Here is a 23,844-nt window from a genome sequence, read left to right on the forward strand (position 1 = left end):
CATGTAAGCAAAGACCTAAAGACTGGTAAGATTTCTGCAGAAGAAGGGAGGCTTGGGTGGTGAGGCGGGGAAGTGAGGACAAGAGGAGGGCTCCTGGTGGTTGCAGGAGAAGGAACGCATGAGGCAGGAGACGGGGCTCACGGGAACCCTCTTGTAAAGGGTCTGGGTGCCTTATCTATCTGGCAGGAGGCCGGGGGAGGGTGCGAAGCAGGGGGGCAGATGTATTAGATTTACATTTTACAAAGATGACTTACTCTGGTTAGAGTGCGGAGACAGATTGAAACCGGGCAAGAGTGGGACAGAAAGAGCAGGGGCGAGATGCTGGAGACAAGAGGGGAAGAAAAACGACCTGGCAGAGAGGGAGGAAGTAGAAGCATAGGGCTCCTTGGTGAACTCGTGGAGCCGGGAGGGCCGACACACAGGTTCCTGGCTGACTGGATGATGGTGTCACCCAACAACTGGGGACATAGGAGGAGAAATAATTTTGATTAGGAAGAACCCTTCTCTTCCAATGCCTTTCTATTTCAGATGGGCAAGCCAAGTTCAGGTGAAGCAGAGATACTTTGGGGGTCCTTTTAGCCCTGTTGTTTGGACTCAGTGGCCTTGGTGTGTGGGCTCTCCTACACCTGCGATTATTGGTCTCAACAAGTTTCAAGCGAAGCAGAAGACAGATATTCACCTGTAGAACTTCAAACAAGCAAGCACTTAGCCTCCCCAACTCCGGTGCCCGCAAAGCAAGTAATAATAAACACAGCATCTTTAATGTAGCAGACTTTCCATTCCCACCCTCACCCTAGGCATCTGCACACACAAATCAAAACCCTCTTAAGTCACGGAATGAAAAAGTGAAAAAAATAAAAGCAAACAAAAAGGGCTTCCTGTGGGGTGAATGGAAATTTCTGCCCAGTTTGTTTTCCAGGCACATGAAGAGTAGTTCTGAATAATCAAAACCACAAGTAATTGTATTCTGAACCGAGATTTTTGAGACAAGGAGGAAAGGGAAGGATCCCTTAGAGGGGTCTTGACATAAGGCTCCGTCTACATAGACACAGGGACTGCTCTACTTCAACATCAGTTTCAAACAGATCCCTATCAAACAAAAACACGCGTATCCAATTGAACTAAAGCGAGCTCAACCATAATTGTGTAACTTTTCTCCCCCAAGATAGAATCATTGCACCTAAATTTTATTAGGAAGTCTCTTTTGCATTCAGATATTTGGGAACTTCATCTAGGACCTAAGTGCCCTTCTTCCACCAAAATCTGAGGCCAAAACATCATGTCACCGGTAATTTCTGGCCAGATAAATGAAGGCTAGCCTGTGAGTTTATTGTGGTAATTAAGAGCATGGAATTCACAGAGTTCCATTGTCTTTGTTTGACCTGGCTCCATCACTTAGCAGCTGTGTGATCCTGAGCTACTATTTAATCTCTCTAAATCTCAGTTTCCTCATCTGGGAAATGGGAATAATGACGAGATTTACTTCAGAGAGTAGTTGTGAGAACTGAATGAGGCAATTCATGTGAAGTGCAATACCTGGCACACAGTACACACTCAATAAATGTTCGTTATTAGATTCCCTCCCGCATTTTCCTCTGCATAACTGCAGCCAAGCTCTAGAATTTGTAGCAGCTTTTATCACATGAAGTAAAATCTCTTTATTCTCAGTTCCAGAGCTAGGCCACAACTAGGTTAGAAGAAGTCAGTTATTCTCTACTGCCTGTCTTTGCTGGGAAAGGACTCCAGTATAATGTCAGTGGGACTCTTGATGCTGTCAGGGCAGAGTAGAAGGGAAAGGAAGGAAATACGGGTAGCAGGTTCCCAGGGGACCTCGTGACCCAGTCTGTACCGCTCAGGTTCTACACTTCAAATGGTTTCTTTCACATCCACTATGGAGGCCCAAGAGCCCTAAAAAGTTACCTGGGAAGCCTCAGCAGCTTGGAAATCACTGCAGGATCAGTCTCCTACCTTACCTTTGGAAGCCCTTGACTCTCCAGTATCTTTAATTGCTTTTTTACGGACCATCCTGGATTCTGCTTCAGAGCCTGGACATTTTGGACTGACATCTTGGTTGCCCTGCCCAGCTGATTCCAGCTTCTCACCTAGATGTCAGCTCTGCAGGCTGAGAATCTATCCTGCCCTGTTACTCCCCAGAAACCCAACCTGGATCCAGCATTCTGGAAGCCAGTTCAGACCTCTGAGTGGTAGGCTCAGCAGGCCTTGGCATGACTGGTTTCACCTGCTTGGTTACGAGTGAGGATTCTGGAGCACACACTCCAAATCCAAGCACTGCCACTTACTAACTAAGTGACTTGGGCCAGGTAATTTACCACTCTGTGCCTCAGTTTTCCTCATCTGTACAATGGGGAGACTAGCAGTCCCCATCTCATAGGATGGTTAAGAGGATTAAATGAATTAATACATGTATAAGACATCATATAAACATATACAAATAATCCACCTACATAAATGTGAAACAATATAAATATAATATTAGCTATATTCACATATTTTATACATATTAAATATATATTATTTTACAGTTAACTTTATGTATGCTTTACATTAACATGTATTATTTCATGTAAAACATTTATATACATATAAACATAATTATTTATATTATTATTACTGTTGTTTTTGTCTACTCCATCTCCCTGCATGGATAGAGAGACCATGGGTAGGCTCTTCAGCTTTCTTGCTTTCATCTGAGGCTATAGGTGTAGAATCCCTGATTTCTACAGACTCTGCTGTACTATGTAAGGCAAGGTTTAAGATTAAAACCAACTTTAACACTTGGAAAATTACCATCTACAATGAATGCCATGTAAATATTCTTTCCTAGATTCCTATGTTGCTCTTCTTTCAGTATCATCATTTTAAGTTCTGTTGCAATTGTTTTTATTCCTTGTCTTATTTCAAAGGCTTTCTCTCTCTGGAGCACATAGCATAAGATAGAAATGTGTCAAAATACATGCTATTTATCATGTGGTTAATTTTAGATCATGTTATGCCCAAAACTATAGATTCAGAGGAATAGGGTGGTTCTGAAAAGAATAGGCATTGTCTCTTTCACTTCTTTTCATGGAACTGAAATGAGGGTAAAGTTTTCCTCTGTCTTCAAAATCATTAATAATCCATGGATTAAGCTTAACCTCCATGAGCAATAATGCCATATAGCCACTGACATCAATTAAGAGACACCACCCTGCCTTGATGGTAAGTGTGACACTTCATTAACCCCCAAAAAACCCACTTCCTTTCCAGCAAACAGAAAACAGCAGAGGACATGAATTCACTGGCAGCTTTAAGCACTGAAGGAGAAAACTGTGTTTGTTTCTGGCAAACATGAAGTCAGATCTCTGGTATTTCTTTCTCTTCTGCTTCCAGGTTGAAGTTCTAACAGGTAAGTGACCTACTGAATATTTATTATTAAGTTATAATTCAAGTGAACATTAAGAAAAACCAATTGGAAAAGTTAGGCACCAAATAGAAAGGTTTTTTTTGTTTGTTTTCAGAAAGTAAGAACGATTACAGAAGAGCCCAAGTCCATGGCCAAGGACGTTTATATCACTGTTTTAAGATGAAGAAAAATGTCTCATTGGATCATTAAGACTTTAAATTACCTGCTTGAAGTTACTTTTTAGTGGATAAAGTAGAAGAGTGTCTTACTGTTCTCAGAGAGAGATGAAAGGCAAAATGACTTGTGTCAACAGAATGAAAATTAAGTAGTCCTGGCATTTGGGCTGGGGATTCCTTCTGAAGGAGAAAATAAGATGGAAGGGTTTTGAAAAGAAGGATTTTGATTTTAATCTTATCTGGGTGGTCTTTTGTCAGAAACGCCCTGGCTGCCACAGAGTTTTTTCGACACTAATGTCAAGGTCCTTCTAAAAGGCTACGGAGTAGTGGATGATGTAAAAACACTCTCTAGCCTCTGTAGACATTAAAAAAATCATTCTGAAGTCCTCAATTCTTTCTCTTACATGGTATATATCACACTCTACTTGAATACTTTAAATAATGTTACCTACAATGAAATTAATATGTATTTCTGCTGCTTCTTACTTGGTACATTTTCTATTATTTTTGTTTCTTCTTTAAGTCTGAGCCTCATGTTCTTGAGGCTGAGAAAAAGCAAAGTGAAATTATATTACATTGGGAAGTTCTACTAACACTAAAAGTGCAGAGAGAACTTTTAGTAGGTGTAACTTTATTTAGAAATAAGTTTTGCAGTGGTACCAAAAATAGACTTTATTTTTCTCTCCAAAGAATTAAAAAACAAAAATATATTGGTCAAATATTTGATCTTGTGGTGGCTCCAGGTGGCTCCAATGCTCTTAAATAAAGAGGAAAGAGGAATGAGGAATTAGAATCTACTTAAGGTCCCAAGGGCAGTTTGGGGCCACTTGCTTGTTAAACTACGGCTTTTATACAACCCAATGAAATCCTTTAGCTGCATGAGCAACAAAGGAATAGCTTTGGAATTGATAACCATTCATTCGTTCACTCATCCATTCTTTCAGCACCAAGCACTTGCCATGCAGGAGGTACTGTGCCAGCTGCTGTGTGTACAATGATAAGCAAAACCAGGTCAGCCCCTGCTCTCATGAAGCTAATTGAATGGCTGGGAGAGAGACATTAATCAAATAATCCCATGAATGAATGACAATTACAGGCAGAACTCAGTTCTGTCAGAGGATGTAACAAAGAAACCTGCATAGACTGGTGGGTGTGGAGGTGTGGTTGGGGGATGGGTTCATCCAAGTCTTTCTTGTGGAAGTGGCACTTGAGCTAAGCCTTGGGGGACAAATAGGAATAAATGGGGAGAATGGTGGGATGGTGGGTAAGAACATTCCATATCATGAAAAGAGTAAGTGTAAAGGACCTGTGGCTGGAAGGCATGAAGTAAGTCAGGAAGCTGGAAGAAAGTGGATGTGCCTGAGTACAGAGAGGAAAGGGGTTGGGGATGGTGCAAGATAAGGCAGGAAAGGAAAGCAGAGACCAGACCATTCAGACCATATGCACCATGTGAAGGATTGTGGATTTTCTTCCAAGAACGTTGGTTGAAGTCATTGAAGGGTTTGTACTGCTAAAAAGCATCCAATATGCCAAACCCATTTAGGCGCTTATGGTGGTGATATTATGCTCAGGAGATTTGAATTAGCAATGGTGTTACCACTGTGGAAGGACTGATCCAGCCTAGGTGGAATTATTTCTAGTTGGCAGATAAAGCTGATGAAGAAATTGTACTTCTGGAATGATATTTATCTTGGATTCTAATGGAATAAAACCAACATTCACCCTCATCAACAGAAAACCATGCCATGGGCAAGCTGTTATCCTATTTGACAGGTGGCAAAACTGGCGCACAAATGGCTAGACGGAGATGGTAAACTGCTGAACGATCTTCATATTCAAAATATCACCATAATGCATGTATCCAGCAACTACCATTTGAAAGGCTCTAAATGCAAAGTAAAGAACCAAACTGAAGTCAACTAAGCTCTTGCAGATCCTTTCTTTGACATATTTTTAATCCTCCCAACTATGTAGTCTTTCTCATTCCATGAAGAGGTAGGCATTCTTACTTTCAGTTAATGTTTGAAGAATCTCAGACCAGGAAAGGCTAAGTGTTTGGTTACCTAGTAATCAGTAGCAGAACCAAGATTAGAATTCAAATATGTCTGATTCCAATATCCACATTCTTTCCACACCATGTTGAAGTAGTGGAGATATAACATGAATCTCAAAGGAGAGAAATTCTCATCAGTTTTGTTATTTGGTTGGTGAGTTAAGAGGAAAGAAATCTTGGTGGTTCTCAGTCTTCTATTGATCTCAGTGTAAAACTTAACAAAGTCATCTTCATTTAATGATTCTGGAACAATAGGAGGCTCTTAATTGTAAAAGGATCTGAGAAAAATGAGACACTCTGTCTGCATTTAGAAGACACTCTTTCTAGACATTATGGGCAGTGGAGACCACGTGGGTGACCCGATGAATTCTGGTTTGGGAAAGACCACTTTAAAAGCAGTGGAGTGGGAATGACCAAGGTTGGGTGGTGTTTAATAAATGTGCATGTCTAATGATATGTTCAGGGTGGAAGCTGGAAGGGTAACCCTCAGGCTCATTCTGAGCCTTGATTTTGTCACCCAGGCATTGAAGCAGTGATTCCTGAACTCCATCACCTCCAAAAAACCCAGCCCTTTGGCGCTTCCAGCACCTGCCCCTCCCCAGAGCTCAGGGAGAGTCCTGCGGAGCTGAGTTGACATTTAAGCCCCTCCCAGCACCTCCTTCTAGTGTTCATGCTGAATATTAAAAATCCACATTGTCCATCTTTTCTTTCAATAGATGAATTCAGGGCATTCTCACTCAGCACAAGAAGACTATATTGATTTCACTCCTTCAATATTATGTTTATTTCTATTTTCCTTGGTTGTGGTATTCTCTTGTATTTTTGTCGGTATGAGGAAGCTTCTTTTAACTCCCCTCTTTCCCTCTGTAATTTGGAAGGTTGACCACACGTCCTAGCTGACTAATTCATTATCATGTTCAGAGCAGCTTAATTGAATATCTATTTATTATTGTAGTAAAGTAAATAATGACAGTAGCCTTGCTTGACGTGTTTACCCCACCTCCCATCCCCCGCAGTGACGTGAGAACTTTGGAATGTTCTCTTTTCACTCTCTTGCTTTCCCCTTAGTGAACCCCTGCCCCATACATGGGTTTTGTTGAAATAACTGAAAACGTGTAGTTGCAGATCATTGCTAAGTTTCCTCTGACAGTGTTTCTCTTCTGGTTCAAGAACTCTTTACACTCACTTCACCTTTTTTCAGCGGCAGCATCACTCTTGCCATCTGCTCCTGTCTTGTCATCCTTGTTCCGATCCAATGATCAGAAGACTTCCATTATTTTCTTCAGATACCTCAAACTCTGAATTCCAGCATGGGTAAAGATGTCTTCCTTTACTCTGTTGGGTGACTAATATCTTTTCTGGGAGTAGTATTCCTGGACTGCACTCTTTTAATAGTCTCTGGGTATTCATTCACTGTATGCTGGCTTCTAGGGTTGCACGTGAGTAGTTCCATGTTAGTCTGCCTCTCATTACTTTGCAAGTAGATTACAAAGTATCACTAGAATTTTGTTATTCATTTCAACAAGGGAATTCGGGAATTCCACTAGGATATGCCTAATTCTGTGAGTGTTTCCATTAACATTTCTTGAGATTGAGTGAGTCTTTTCAATCCGCAGACTTCAGGTGTTTGGGTTTTTTTAAATTTCGGGGAGATTTTCTCCCAGTAATTGTTTAGTTGTATCTTTTTCTTTGTCTTTTTTCCTTCTTTTTAGACATGCCTATTATTTTTATGTAAGAGCTCGAGATCCTTGTTTTTTCATCATTAGTGAGCAAAATGAATTTCATAACTTGCCATGGCTGTTAACAACTCCCTCAGATGAGATGGAATATTATAGTTTTTAAATTACTAGCAGTATATTCCCATTCTTGGTAGAAACAAAATGTAGGTGTGTAGGGAGGACCTCCATTCTCATCTGAGCTTTGCTCACTGTGTATCCATAGACTTGTTTGATGTAAAAAAAAATTGGCCTCAGCATTCACAGTTGTAAACTGAGCAAAACCCACAGCTTATGCTGTCTCCCTAACCTAAGAATATAAGTTTTATACATAAAAGGATGTACAGGGGAAAAAAAAAAAAAAAAGGATGTGCTGGGCTTTGCAAATTCAAAGCCCAGTATATACATACACATACATATATAAATATATACACACACACACACACACACACACACACACACACACACACACACATATATACCAATCATTTGTAGCCTTCAATACCCAAAGAAAAGATCCCGTTTATTCCATAAATGGCATCTCTGTGCTACTGCTCTTCTAATAAATTGAGTCTATTAAATGACACGTTTTCGTCATTCTAAGTAAACTAAGAATGTGGCATTCAATACCTTTTCAGGAAAATTCAGAATTATACTTTGGAAAGTGGAACTTAAATTTGTAGAAAACATGTAACACAAATGAAAGCTGTTGGTCAACAAGAAATTTTTTTCCAGTTTGGCCTGTATGGTCGATTGAAACCAGACTGAGATTTGCAAGTTTAAAGAGAGAGTCAGAAGTTGGGCTACGAACGTCCTCTGGCTCTCGTATAACATACTGATGGCTGCATCTACTTTGCATGAGGAAAAGCTAAGAAGAAGCAGTTTGTCTTTAAAGGAAGGTGATGGACTCAAGAATTTTGAGTCAGTCAACCACTAGTTCTGAAAGTCTTTTGTTTTTCTGAGTGTGTTGCCATAGACGTGGCACTTCCAACAGGCAACAAAGAATCACTTAAGTGGAACCTTTTTGAATATGAGAAATCAAACTTTTTTTTTTAATTAAGGGTACTTTAATTAATTAATTTATTTATTTATTTTTGGCTGTGTTGGGTCTTCGTTTCTGTGCGAGGGCTTTCTCTAGTTGTGGCAAGCAGGGGCCACTCTTCATTGCGGTGCACGGGCCTCTCACTGTCATGGCCTCTCTTGTTGTGGAGCACAGGCTCCAGACGCGCAGGCTCAGTAGTTGTGGCTCACGGGCCTAGTTGCTCCGCGGCATGTGGGATCTTCCCGGACCAGGGATCGAACCCGTGTCCCCTGCATTAGCAGGCAGATTCTCAACCACAGCGCCACCAGGGAAGCCCGAGAAATCAAACTTTTATAGCCACCATTTACACTCTCCTAGGGCTTAGCACGGAAAAAAGTTCATTCATGAAAAAAGCAAGAAACAAAACCTCTACTGCACTCACAATTCAAGTTTTGTTCATTTTGTACTAAGACAAGCAAAATCTCCTAGTAGTTCCTGTTTGCTCTCATTTAACTATAATAGAGTTTCTTGTAGATGTCAATACATCTTTTTACATTTCTACAGGCAGATAATTTACAGAACACTTATCAAGAATTTAGATCCCATCAGAGCAAGGACCCAGACTCTGTTGCAGGTTTAAGTACACAGGGCAGCTCAACACACAATGATCCATGAATGAGGCTGTCTAGGGAAACAGGTATGTTAAACAATGTATTTTCACATCAAATAAATAATTTTTATATGTTTTCTGGTGCCTAATAACATTTTCAGTCATAGAATACATATGTGGCACCAATGTAAATACTACTTTAAGTATTTGGGACAATTATACACCCAATACATCTTGAAGGAAAAGAAATACTTGAAAATAACTTCCAAATCTAGCTTAATGTTAAAAGCTTCTTTTTCTTTTTCTTCTCTTTTCTTAGCAAGTCTCTTCAGCTTCTGTGCTTCAGCTTCTATAAAATTAAGGGGTTGGACTAGATCATTGGACTAAGAGGCTCCTTAGAAATGTGGACTCTGATGTCAAATTGTCTAGGTTCAAATCATGGCTCCACCACATTTTGCCTCTATGACCTGGGGCCAGTTACTCAAGCCTCAGTTTCCTCACCTGTAAAATAGGAATAAAAATAGAAAATCTGATGTCAAATGTTGTTATGAACATCAAATGATATATTGCATGTAATGAATTGGAAACCTTAATACACGGGAAACATGCAAATGCTTGTAAGTTGCAATTATTATTATTATTTGGAAGTTTTTGAAAGCTTAGATGTTTATATAACTCCAGAACTATTGGGCTTCAGACAGTTGGTTGGGCATCATTCAGTGTGAGACTTTGCCTTTGGACTTGGAAACAAGCATCCTCCATTATCCGGTAAATGGGATCCCCTGCTCTGTTTTTCTTGCTCACCTCCTCACCTCATTGCAGGACATTTACCAACCATGCTCAGCTTCGATATTCTTCTATTCATTCATTCATTTATTATTACTGAGCATCTAATATATTCCAGGTCCTAGGATTATTTGTGACCATGATCCAGTCTTTATCCTTGTGAAGTTTATGTTTAAGTGAGGAAGACAGACAAAAATAATTATGATCTAAGCTTATACACATTATAAATATATTGGTATAAACAAAGCTTTATTGAAATCATTGAGATAGGAGTCTTTGTCTGGGAGTCTCAGGGACAAAGCGGTTCTTTAAAGTGGTTCTTAAAGAATGAATGAGGATTTCTAAGCAAATAAAGGGGTAATGGGATATTCTAGTCTATGGGGACAGAAGTAACAATGAGAAAGTAATGGCCAAAAAGTATGGCGTAGCTTGAAGCTATATGGTCCCTGAGATTGTGAAAGGATTTTGTGTCATTCCAAGAAAACTGATTTATTTTTTTACCTCATAAGCAAGAAGGTAGTGAATATTTTCAAACTGGGCAGTGAAATGCTTTTTATAAACACAATTTTGCGAGCAGCATGGAGAATGGATTTGGAGGGAGAGACTGCTGTTGAGAAGGCCAGTCAAGAAGATGCTTCAACAGATGAAGGAAGATGTGAAAAAGTCCTAGTTTGGCAATAGGAATGGGGAAAAACCATCCATGAGCTAGAGTCAACTGGACTTGGTGACCAATTGGATCAGGACAGTCAGAGAGAGGGAGTAATGAGGAAGACTCTGAGGTCCTGATGCCTTAAAGGACAGGACTTGGGTTAGGTGAGTGAATGCTGAGTTCAGTTTGGAAATGTTACTCTTGATGTGTCAGGGGACACATCCAGGTAGAGATATTGAAAGGAAACTGGAAATAAGGGACTAAGCCAAGGGAAGGAGTGGGCTGGAGATGAAGGTGTGGGTTACTGGAGTAGAGAGTAGAGTTTATTCTAATTACTTTGTAAATATCGCTACAAAGTTTTACAACACCCTTGGGATTTTTCCATTTTCACAAAGAAAATCAGTTTTTACGAGGAAAAAATCAATCATTCATTTAAAAAATTATGCATTTTAGAGCATCAAAGGTTGTTTTACCCCCTCTACAGAGTTCCTTGGAGAATAAAAAAGTCACACATTGTGTGTGTGTCTGCGTGCATGTGCACGTGCAGGTGTGCTCAGGGTCTTTTGCCTTTTTAACCTTCTCCTTACTTTTTTTCTTCATGTCTTTTTGACTTCCTTTTCGGCAAATGTTAAGACTTGGGATTGGGTTTATTTTGCCTACCCTCGCTACCGATTTCAATCACTATTTTAGATTATGGATGCCTTTGAATAATAATGTAAATATAGAAATTATGCATATATAAAAATATGCTAATCAGGATTCCAAAAGTTTTAGCTAGTAGACGCATAAGAAATGACAGTGGTTTTATGAGAGGTAAAAAAAAAAGTGGTAGAAAGCATATTTTTTAAATGCCAGAATTTCTTAGGAAAAGATCAAATGTAACAAAACCCTAATATAAACATTGCAATTTTTAGAACTTCACTTCTTATGTCACATTCATGTGCTGTGCTAAGCTAAAGCTTATGATTGTTGGATTACAGAAAATATTTTTAATAAACACTATCAATAATTGCAAACTCAGGAACTCTTATCTTTCGATCACTCAGACCTTTGTGGAGGTTTGTGGTTAGAAGTCTGAGTTAAGGAGAATAAAGTGAAATTGCTGATCGGTCTCATATCCCCTTCACTGTGTGGGTTTTCTAAGTGCTTTTGCTAAAAGATTTTCAACCAGGCATGACACAATTGCTTATAAAGAGTCCTGGCAGGATGGGTTCTATCAAGGCAATTTTACACTGAAGAAATGAAATAGTTTAGACGTAAAAGAATCAATTTGTAAATAAACTTCTGAATCATAATGCGATTCTCAGCTGAATGACCCTTTTCTTCAGAGATTTTTTTCTTAACAGCTCCCACCAAAGAATACGCAAATGCTTTTATCTTTTAAAAATTTTGAAGATCTACAGAAATCATCTGATATAAACATTCTGATTTTACTCCTGAAACCTTAGTCTGCTGATATCAACAGTAATGTTATAAAAATCATAGCAGCAGTTAACAGGTTTGAACCTCTATTGGAAAGATTGCACCCCTTAGACATGGTAGTCAATGTGATTAAGATATAGCAGCTATTTTCTAGAGTACTAATTATCTAGGAGCACCAGCAAGAAGTAAACAGATATGGTAGCAAAGCGAAAATGAAGTCTGAATATTCAGATTTTTAGACTCATCACCAGGATTCAAGAGAACATATTCCTGTTTGTGTTTTTAGCAACGCATTAAATGCTAAATTTTATAGCATGGTGTTTCTATTGCAAATCACTAACATGCTCTGGTTATGAAACATCTGGATGTATTAAAACAATCATTGGTTCAGAGGCACCTGTCCTGGACATCCATTGGGCAAATTTAATGATTCTGCACTTTAGAGGATACAAATAATAACCAGGTTTAAACCTGTCTTCCCTTCTATAGACACAAAAGAGCCAAGAGAATAGTCAACCATCTAAACAAGTCTTTATGAACCTGGTAGATATTTATAATAGTTAAAGAACGTGCTTCTTTATAACTCAGCCAGATAATATTCATTAGAACCTGACATCCCAGTCGAGGAGGTGTCTTTTGAACTTGATTGTATATTTGCACGGACTTGTCTGCAGAAGAAAGGCAACATGCCGTAGCTAACCCTGGGATCGTGTCCCAGCTATGAGCTATGTAATCCTGGGAAAGATACTCAGTTTTCTGGCCCCAGTTTAGCTTGATAAATTTAAGGGTACAATTTAAAATGAAAGACTTAACTGAATAATTTTAAGAGCCCTTTTGATTCTTATATTCTATAGTCTATGCTTTATCTCCCCAGATTTATAACATCACTGAGATCTACGTATCCATTCATCCATCCAACCATCCAGTACATATTTATTGTGACTTACTACTTACCAGGTGCTATTGTAGATACTTGGGATGAATCTGTGAATAAAATCAACAAGGTCTCTCATTTTAAAGCTTATGTTATAGTGGGGTAGCCAGACAGTAAACAAGAAAACAAAGCAGACAGTAACCTCAGGTAACATGCTAGAAAATGACTTGTGGTGTGTTTCGGATTGAGTGGTCAGTGGTTGCTGGAGAAGTAAGAAGCAGCCATGTGAAAATCAGAGATAACATTCTAGACAAAGAAACAACACATTCAAAGCCCTGGGGACCAACTTCTTGTGTTTGAGGAATAGAAAGGAGAACAGTGTGACTGCAGTGTGGTGAGTGACTGGTATAAAATGGTGTTAGGGGGACAGGGTAGATCACGCAAGTCATGGAAAGTAGCGTAAAGAGTTAGATTTTCTTTTAAATGAGATGGGAAGGCCCTGGGTGTTTTATAAACAGGGCAAGTACACTATCTGATTATAAAGAAGATTATTCTGGTTCCCCTGAGGAGAGTGGATGGTGAATGGGCACGAGTGAGAGCAGAAAGTTAGGAAGCTCTTTTCATCCCAGAGAGAGATAATGCTGGTTTGGACCAGTTGCAGCTTAGATGGAGAAATGGGTAGATTCTACTGGAAATAGAAGAGAGGGCCAGGAAATTAGACTTTCTTCCTGTAGAAGGATTTCAACAGTGATCCTCTAAGACTCAGTCTATAGTGACCACTTTGTAGCTTCACGTGGTTCCTGCTTCCTTTATACTTCCTCTTGTTGTTGCTAGCGACACTTCAACCTCAGACTGTACCCCAAATCTTTCATCTGCCCAAGAAGTTGTGTGACCTCGGACAAATAATCTAATCTGTCTGGGTCATCAGCTGTCTGTATGTGGAAAAATTGGACTTGCTGTATGATTTGTGTGTTTGCTAGGCTTGACTGTGTATGACGCTGGGCAGAAGTTGAATCATGTTACAGGAAACACAAGTGTGAAGGTAGGGGTGTTTACAGGATGTCTGAAACATGTACAGACTGTATATGAGAGCTTATGGGGATTGGAAATGGGGACTGTTATGGTAGGGAGAGTGAGGAACATATCAAAGATAGTGTGAGAGAATATTTTGGAGGATAATTTTATATTAAAAAGTGGTATGTGGAGTGATTTTAAGCTTGATATAAGGGAAGAAAGAACAAGAAGAAAGAGATTGATGAGGGGAATAGTCACAATTTTCAACTACTGGTATGACAGGGGAACTGACCAAAGAGATTTGACACCCAATCAAAGCAGACACAGGGTATAAAAAATGGTGCTATCGTACCAGTACTCCTGACTGAATATTAGACTTGGAGATAAGAACATCCAGGGAAGGTGTAGAAAAGATTCTAGCTGCTTCAGCAGTTATAAGGAACGAACATATTCAGATTTTCCTTAAATTGTCTGTCTATCCATTAAATGTTTTAGTCATGATTATAGGGATGATCTCCTTTTGATACTATTTTTCAAATATCATCAAAGACTAAGGAGATTTTGTGATTAGGTATTTGAGCATATCTGTTCTACAGGTGCCAAAATAATTATGAAGCAATTGATTAAATCCCCTATCTGATTCCTTTAGTTGAAAACATTCAACTAATTGCCAAATCGTTTTCCAGATGGAAAGTTTAAGCATCGGGTATGTGGACACTTAAGTCAGCCTTCTTGTCACCACATTTAATAATAAAAAGGTGACCTAGGCAGTTTTTAGATTAAAAAGGGTAAAATGAATAACTAAGAGTGTCCAGTAGAAATGACACTTTGGGATCTCCAGTTACTCCTCTGATGTCAATGGCACTGTCACTCAAGAAAAACTTGGAGTGTTTTCCTTGCCATACCTAAATGCTATTATGGACCAGGAAGATTGTCTCATTAATTTTCATTCCTCCTGACTTCATGGAAAAGCCCAGTAAGATGCTGGGACAGAGAGAGTATTATGGAAACATGGTTTCTCCTCTGGAGAACCCAACAGCAAACTAGTAGCTCTCTTAGTTGTTCATGGTCTCATCTAGATATGTTCTCATCCTGAATCCATAGAGAGTAAATGTTGGAAAGAACTTTAAGATGTCTTGGTCTTACTTCCTTATTTCACAGCTGAAGAGACTAAAGTCTAGAGAGGTATCCTCGTCACAGAGACTTGCTAATGGCAAAGCCAGAATTTTCCTCTGGTTTCCTTGGGAACCACTGCATTGCACTTCTATCACCCTGCACCGCTAACCATTATATTTCATCTTGCATTGGGTTATAGGTCATAGTGTGGGCCCCAAAGGAGAAAAAGCTGCTGACAAAATCATCTTCAGAAGCAGAAGACAATGCCTCTATGTCTGTGTGTGCACAAGGAGGCCGCAGACACTTTTGTTCCAAGATCTCTTTGTGGTTTACACGCTGCCATTCTAAAGTCCTTGGGAAATTTGCTCTGAACGTTTCTAAAGGAACTGTGAACCAGCTCACTGATTTTATCTTCTGCAATAGACAGTAAAGACAAGCATCAAAGCAATAGTAGTGCAACATAATTTACTTTCAGACAAATAAGTCCCCATGCAAATTATCTTTCACTTTAATCTAATGTAGGTTGCACCTATTCTCATGTGATGAGTTTTTCCCCTTTCCCTTTTGCTTATATTTACTTTCAGTTCTTTAAATGAAACAAGCATTATTTTTCTTCTTTATACTTGAAAACTATTTTATTCTAGAACAAAACATCTACTCACAAAAGTGAAAAAATATAAATGTACAATTGAACGAATAGTTACAAAACATACTACCTTACTCCTACAATTATCACAGGTCAAGAGGTAAAACATTGTCAGCCCACAGAAGCCTCTCCACCCTGTGTTTTCCTTCCTGATTCCAATTCCTTTTCCCCTTTATACAGAAGCATCATACGGAATTTTGAGATATTCATTTGGGTTATATATTCTGTTTCTATTCTTTTGGTCATTATGCAAGAAATCACAACATGCATACTTCATTTATCAAAGTCTCAAGTTACATACACCTTTTCTACCCTCCTAGACAATGTTTTTTAGGTTGACAGTTTCTTTCAGTACTCTAAAGATATAAGGTGTAATTATACTGTATCATGACTTTTACTGTTGATGTTGAGATACCACCTGTCAGTCTCACAGTTGCTTCTTAGAAGGTAGTCAGTCTCTTTTCCCTGGCTGTTTTTAGGATTTTTATTATGATTTGTCTAGATGTGCATATTTTTTAAAAATCTGCTTGTGTTTTATTTTCCAGTTCAACAGCTCTGTTTAACCATCTAATATGCTCTTAACTTATCTCCTGAGTTTCTAATCTCAGTGTGGGTTTTTTTGCCAATTCTAGTTGATTCTTTTTCAAATTAGTTGACTTTTTTTCTTTAAGTTTCCTGTGATCTATAGATATTATTACAAGTTTGTCTTTTATTTCCTTAAACACAGAAGGCTCAATTGTTTTATTTGGGGGATCTGATAATTTAAATATATAATTGTGTATTTGTTTTTGGAGTCTGTTTTTTCTGTTGCTGTTTTGTTTCCTTGCATGTCTGATTATTTTTTATGGTATGCTTGTCATTATAATTATTATTTGTAGATATGAGTTGAAGCCTAGGATGTAAACCTTTTCTTTCTGTAATAGTTTGCATTTTTACTTTCAAAAGCTTAGGGGTAATAATAATCCAAAATCACCTTAGACAAAGTTCAATTATTGAGATTTTCTGGACCAGTGAAGTGATTTGAAGGTGGGCTATGATCTGCATGAAGGCCGGTTTACTTCTAGTTTAACCTGTATTCCAAGGATGTAGTCCTTTGGGATTTTGAGGAGCTTATTGAGGAGAATGTCTTTTACTAGATTTCTCACTTTCAGACTCTGGGAGTTGAGACATGAAAACAGAAGTGTGAATCTGGGAGAACAGCACATGCTCTCGAAGTAAAAGCAACTTCTAACCTTTGCTTATCTCTCTGGATTCTGGTTCTTCAAATTTAATCTAGTAATTTCTTCTTTTTTTCAGCTCTTTAATCCTTTACATTAATATTTTTAGACATTTCATTCAGCATTTTTGGTTGTTTTGGTGTGGGAATTAGTTTGAATAATCTGGACCACCATACTGAAAACTAGAAAGCTTGTGTTTTCACAGTCAAATCCCCAAGTTGAAATCTATTCCCTAGCAATATGAGAGATATAAATTAAAGCCTACAGGTACTAGGAAAAATAAGTAACTATGGTAAATTTTAAATAAAATGAACGCACTGGTGTAAGCAGAGCCATGACAAGTGAATCCAGGAGGGTAATGCTAGTCCTGTTATAAAGTGGAACAGTTCTTTCCAAAAGCAACATGGCGGTACAGAGTGTTTTCAGAGTCTTTAAATATTTTGCCCACATGTCAAAATATTTACATAAAATCAAAATGCTGAAAATAACCCCAACAGTCAACATTGGTAGAATGCTTTAACAAGTTATGATAGATGAACATTATGCCCTTTTATATAGCCATTAAAAAGGATAAGTATGATGACTACATAAAAAATGGAATGTTTATGGTATAACATTAACTGCCAACAGAAGAACAAAAGGAATAGGTTTGCTATATAAAATAAGTATATGTCTGGAAGGTAAAGAGCAAAAATGCACAAATGGTATTTCTATTTCACTGGAGAAGGAGGAGTAGGTAATATTTTTCCTTAAAACTTCTTTGTACTTGTTACATAGTTTTCTCAAGAATAAAAACAGGAATTTCAAAATTTAAGCTAAAAACTGTCATGCTAATAATTTTTCCCAAACAATTTCAGCATGAGACTTATTAAAAGTCATATTAAAAAAGAAGAAGAGGGCTTCCCTGGTGGCGCAGTGGTTGAGAGTCCGCCTGCCGAGGCAGGGGATACGGGTTCGTGCCCCGGTCCAGGAGGATCCCACATGCCGCGGAGCGGCTGGGCCTGTGAGCCATGGCCGCTGAGCCTGCGCGTCCCGAGCCTGTGCTCCGCAACGGGAGAGGCCACAACAGTGAGAGGCCCGCGTACCGCAAAAAAAAAAAAAAAAAGAAAAAAGAAAAAGAAAAAGGAAGGCATAGCGTTGTTTGAACTTGTAACTGAATAACTCAGAATCTGCAACCAGGACAAATCCATTTCAGTTTCCTTCTTCTGTGATCCCCATGTAGCTTGTAAAAACAACCTTGGTTTCCTATAAGCTAAAATTTATTTTAAAAAATGAAAAAGTAAACAAAAATCTGGGTCTTTACCTTTATCATCAGACTTTGATTCAGTTCTCAATGGATGAGGTTCAGAGAAGGCATGTTTCTATCATTTGAAAATGATTCATCTGTTCTTTCACTCTCTAGCGGGAGGGTATAGTGTAAATATATACTCTTATATAACCATTCATTTTTAGTTTAAGCTGTTTTGTGTTTTAAAATGTTTCTTCCCTAAACTATGTCTTTCCCCAAATCTCTCTTTGTTTGACTAAAGTGCTAATCCTCCTTCAATTTCAATTTTCAAAGTCGCTTTCTCCAAGTGGCATTATCTGATTCTCCAATCAAAATGTGAATCCATCTACATTTACTTGAATAGTACTCCATTCCTAGCATGAATTATGGTGCATAACTTCATATTTATCCATCATCTGTCTCCAATATGAAATCTGCCCAAAGGCAGGAACAATTTCTGTTTGATTCATACTATGTAAATATGTTATTTAATATATTACATATTATATATTCATATATGATAAACAAGTCTCCGGTTAGGTTTTTTCCCAAGACACAGTTTTACCTTCATGTTCTATTTTTTGGTTGTGAAGTTCCTTCATTTTGTTGCAATAAAGGTGACTTTATGAAGAGAAGAGATGACTTTTGTGCTCAAATATAATGATTAGGTCAACAGAATCATAAAATGTCACTTTTGCTTTTTTTTTTTTATCCAGGAGAATTCAATGCTTCTGCCACGTCTGAGATGTTTATATTTCACAATGGAGGTGTACAAATTTTATGCAAATACCCTGATACTGTCCAACAATTTAAAATGCAGTTGTTGAAAGGAAATAATATACTCTGTGATCTCACTAAAACAAAGGGAAGCGGAGACAAGGTGTCCATCACGAATCTGAACGTCTGTCAATTTCAGTTATCCAATAACAGTGTCTCTTTTTTTCTGTATAACTTGGACAGTTCTCATGCCAGCTATTACATCTGCAAACTATCAATTTTTGATCCTCCTCCTTTTCAAGTAGATATTCTAAGCAAAGAATATTTGAATATTTACGGTAAGACATTGTTTTAATCTTCCAGACTTAAGAGTATATAGGCGTTTAAAAAATTTTTCTCACTAATGAAAACAGTTAAACAAATAAATATCTCTTGTGTTGGAGTTCATTTCGGTGCAACTGAAGGCAATAATTTATGATGAAATATATCAATACAAGGATGTTTATTAATAATAAAAATAATTATATTAATCAGTAATATGAAATTTAATCATATAGACTGCTGAGTTAGAAATAGGTTATGTTGTCTCTAAAACACACATGCCATTGAAAATCAGGAAAAAAAATTAAGAGAAATATCCAAACCCATGGCTTAATGGCTGTGCTTCTATTCACCTAAAGTTTAAGGTTTGGGTTTTGTGCTGGGAATCGTGGAATTAAGTGAGATGATTGAAAACAATAGTTTTATACCTTTACTTTCCTACTTATTCTTTTTCAAAAACATAGATAGCGAAGTCTTTTCTATTAACCACATTTATAGACATATACGTGCATAGAGTCTTTTCGTTTTTAGTTTCTGGATCCTTGCTATCATACTGAGATGATGTTATTTATTTACTGTTTACTGGATTTCATGATTGTAACGAAGGCAAGCTTTATGGCAAGCTGTTTAATTTAAACAGCTCTTTTAAATTTGTTAAGTGAACTTGTGATTCAGCACGGAAAGAGAAGATTTGATTCTGAGAGTTTTTCCTCACCTTAATTTTTTTTCCAACCCAGAATCACAGGTTTGTTGCCAGCTGAAGTTCTGGTTACCCATAGGATGTGCGGCTTTTGTTGTAGTGTGCATTTTTGGATGTGTCCTTACATGTTGGCTTACAAAAAAGGTAAGCAGGGCTTCCCTGGTGGCGCAGTGGTGGGGGGGTCCACCTGCCGGTGCGGGGGACGTGGGTTCGTGTCCCGGTCCAGGAGGATCCCACATGCCGCAGAGCGGCTGCGCCCGTGGGCCATGGCCGCTGGGCCTGCGCGTCCGGGGCCTGTGCTCCGCAGCGGGAGAGGCCACAGCAGTGAGAGGCCCGCGTACTGCAAAAAAAAAAAAAAAAAAAAAAAAAAGGTGAGCAACATTGATCTTTTCTTGCACTGGCTTTACTGAGGAATATGAGCAGTTATTTACTCATCAAAGTATGTATTGCTTTTGCCAGAGTAATTTGATCAACAGGTAGATGATTTCTTTTCCTCCAGATATGCCTACTAATTAAACTACTAACTTGGAACAGAAGCTCTTTTACTTTAGAGCCACTTCATTCCAAAAGGAATTCAGTGGCTTACAAAGAGATATGTCATTATTATTATTCAAAAAAGATAAGGAAATTGGGGCCACAGAAAGACAAAAAGGCAGGGAGGAGGGAGGAGGGTTAAAAGATAAAAATAGATGCTTCTGACTTTTAAAAATTATTACATGTGGGCTGCAAATTTGATTCTAAGTTTCCAAAGTCAGGGCAGATGAAACAAAATTTTCCACAACCAGTCAATTAAAAAACAGTCAGTGAGAAAGTCTCGTAGGGCACCATCAGTAGTTGAGAAGGAAATTGACAGCTTCTTTACATGGTAACTTATTAGGACTCCTTGCTTTTAAAGAAAACCACTGAAAAGCTAGGCAGAAAGATGAAAGAATAACAACACCGATAACAACCAAAATCTCTCTGTGCCAGGGGATATTCTTTTTAGTCTATCACAAAACGGGTTCTCAATCAAAGAACCTATACCATTTTGCATATTATGCAAGGGTGTTAGCATCCTCAAGTATATCCATAGTGCGACGGTTGGCCATACAGTGTGTATATCTGTGTCAGAAGGGAATTTGAAAAGAGAGATAAAGAAGGAAGAGAGGAAGATAAGCCCCGTGGTCTAAGTCTACTGGGGAAGGAACAGTAAAGGCATAAATGAGAAAAGACATTGAGCAGAAACAGTTTTTATTTAAAGCCCTTTTCATATTGTTCTCCTACTTAGCCTAAAGTCAGGAGCCTAAGTCACATTATAACACTTTGTCATATACTGCTTCAACAAAGAATAGAAAACAGGAACAAACACACAAACACATCCCCCACAGGAATGGAGATGGGGAAGAGCAGATGACAAACCACGTTTCTGACTTTTCTTGCAGAAGTATCCTTCCAGCATGCACGACCCTAATAGTGAATACATGTTCATGGCAGCAGTGAACACTGCTAAAAAGCCTGGACCCACAGGTACAGTGACACATGGGGGCTTGGGAAGGGAAGAGCGTTCTTTACATGAAGCCTACAATTTTAATTTTTTATTTTAAAGGAAGGGAAAATGTCTCTAGTATTTTCTGTAAAAAGTCAAATTTTCATTTTAACTGAATTTATGCTCTCTCTAGTTCATTGAAAACATGTTTGTAAACCACTATTAAAAAAACCAAAAAGTTCATAAACCCCTATGGTATCAAGGCAATCTTCCAATCGATATTTAAAAATTGGGGTGATTCTAAGTCTTCCTTGTTAAAAAGTTCATTAAGTCATACGATGAGATTTATCGAATATCATTTTAGTGTAAATTACTGAGTGAGGCACTGTGGGGGATACAAAGATATGAAGGTTTTCGACTGAGATTTGGAAGAAAGATCTGGGCTGGTATTCCCAAGGGGAAGAAGGAGAAATTGGTGAAGCTATTGTTATTTCAACGTAAAAAATGTGCATGGTTAGAGAAATTGGATGGCTGTGGAAGTCAGCTAGGTGGGACTTTGACCTTTTTCATTCAGAGTGAGTGTTGTCAACTGCAGTGTTCTTAAGTTGAGGACCATCCCAGAAAGTCTGAAATATCCATTCTTGTAAATCTTATGCCTTTGAGGTTGCAGTGATGGAAGGTGTATAATGAGACAGAAGCCACTGCATTTCTGCCACCACTCAGTGGTAAAGGACTTGTATAAAAGGGATGCACAAAACACCTGTAACCATGGAATTAAAGCGCGGGCAGGGGCTAAATCTCCTTTAGCCCTCATTTTTTTTTAGATGAAAGAAATTGATGTTTCTTCTGGTGTTCAGTGATTCTTTGGTTCTCCAGAGAGTTGATACCATAGCTTTGACACTAGCAAAGAGCTTGTGTTTCATTATTCTGCTATTGGAAAAAAAAAATCTTTTCTCTCAATCTCTGTGCTTGTAATAATGTGTCTCTCTTAATTTGGGTCCCTGAAAGCAGACCCTGAGACAGACACTTGGATGCAAGTAGTTTATTTGGAAGGAAGAAGGGGTGAGGGAACAGGGAGAGGGAGACAGGAAAGGCAGAAAAGCAGATGAAGGTTGCATTACTAAGATCTCAGCTAGAGGCCACAGGACTTCTGAGAAGTATACAGATGTCTCCCAGAATTGTTCTTCTGAAGGATGGCAAATGGGGCATTTATCCATCGGCTCCCATCCCCACTGGCTTGGGGTTGCCTGCAGGATGCATTAATCTCCTTTGTTCCTGAGTCTTGCTCTGTGCATGCCATGAGGCTGCTCTTAAGCCTTCAGAGAAAGCCCTGAGGCAGAAAAGCAGAGAAATGCAGGGTGGGGCTATTTTGCTAGAATAGTCAGCATACTCAGAAGTGGTGCAGCTGAAATCAGAGAGGGGTAGTTTCATGCCCGATCTACCAAGCCTAGCATATATCTTGCAATTACATGTAAACAAATAGTAACTGAAAATGGCCAGAGTGTAGGCCAGAGTGTAGCTCTCGTGTAGGGCTACCTTCTTGAGGGTAGGCAGGGTCTTTCTTCTGTATTCCGACAGCATTACACATAAACAATTCCAGGCAGAGCATGACTCAGCACCTCTGTCAAATATTTGTTATTATGTGAATAACACCGTGCTGAGTAATGTGTATAGAGGGTAGAGGGAGGGAAGCCCTAAGACAGTCCTTGTCTTCAGTTTATAATGTCACTGGGAGAGGTAATATGTTTGCATGGAGGGTGGAGTCACGTGATAGCGTTAAAAGTCCTCAATTAATTGCAAAGCGGTAGAGTTCAGACAAAGTTTGCAAAAAGAGTCAAGAGTGGGCTGGGGGGCTTCCCTGGTGGCGCAGTGGTTGAGAGTCTGCCTGCCAATGCAGGGGACATGGGTTCGAGCCGTGGTCTGGGAAGATTCCACATGCCACGGAGCGACTGGGCCCGTGAGCCACAACTACTGAGCCTGTGTGTCTGGAGCCTGTGCTCCACAACAAGAGAGGCCACGACAGGGAGAGGCCCGTGCATGGCAATGAAGAGTGGCCCCTGCTCGCCGCAACTAGAGAAAGCCCTCGCACAGAAACGAAGACCCAACACAGCCAAAAATATAAATAAATGAATGAATTAAAAAAAAAAATAAAAGAGTGGGCTGGGTAAAACTCCATGGAAAATGTGGAAATGGTGCTCGGTATTGAAGCATAAAGAAGAGTTTGGACGGGGTATGTGTTTGCCTGTGTGTGTGTGTGCATGCGTGTGTGCGTGTTTACAAGAGGCAGAGGAAAGGGGAAGCCTTGCTGAAGGGGATTGGCACATGGAGAGCTTTTAAAGAATTTATGCTAAATTTTTGTTACAGATGTGACCCGCAATTTGGAACTCTCTGGCACCCAGGCATGAGCCGCACTGGCCATTTCCCTCCAACTTGAAGAGCAAGATTCTCTATTTCCTGGACCACAGAGAGTCTGACTTGATTTGACTACATACATCTTTTGCCGATGTTTTGTTCCGTCTGGACCAGTGACTATATCAGTCAATAGGGGTTTTAACAGACTGCCTTAGTACCGTTAGAGTTCTCTCAAAACAAATACCCTCTTGCAACTAGCTTTATAGAAAGCCCAGCTTGTGTGTGCTCAACAAACAGACCCCACTGGGATGGAAACCCTG

The 23,844-nt window shown here is 39.0% G+C and overlaps 1 protein-coding gene across 1 annotated transcript; it reads left to right on the forward strand.

Annotated features, from left to right (window-relative positions):
• Positions 1–3,348: 3,348 nt before the first annotated feature.
• ICOS (inducible T cell costimulator) lies at positions 3,349–23,577 on the forward strand (the record flags this gene model as incomplete). Its single annotated transcript, XM_082841127.1, has 5 exons — positions 3,349–3,406; positions 18,686–19,024; positions 19,745–19,851; positions 21,129–21,213; positions 23,537–23,577. 5 exons carry the CDS (start codon positions 3,349–3,351, stop codon positions 23,575–23,577), a joined length of 630 nt encoding a protein of 209 aa, XP_082697253.1.
• Between the last annotated feature and the right edge of the window lie 267 nt (positions 23,578–23,844).

Source organism: Leucopleurus acutus (genome assembly GCF_964270905.1).
Source record: "Leucopleurus acutus genome assembly, chromosome: 6".
NCBI lineage: Eukaryota > Metazoa > Chordata > Mammalia > Artiodactyla > Delphinidae > Leucopleurus > Leucopleurus acutus.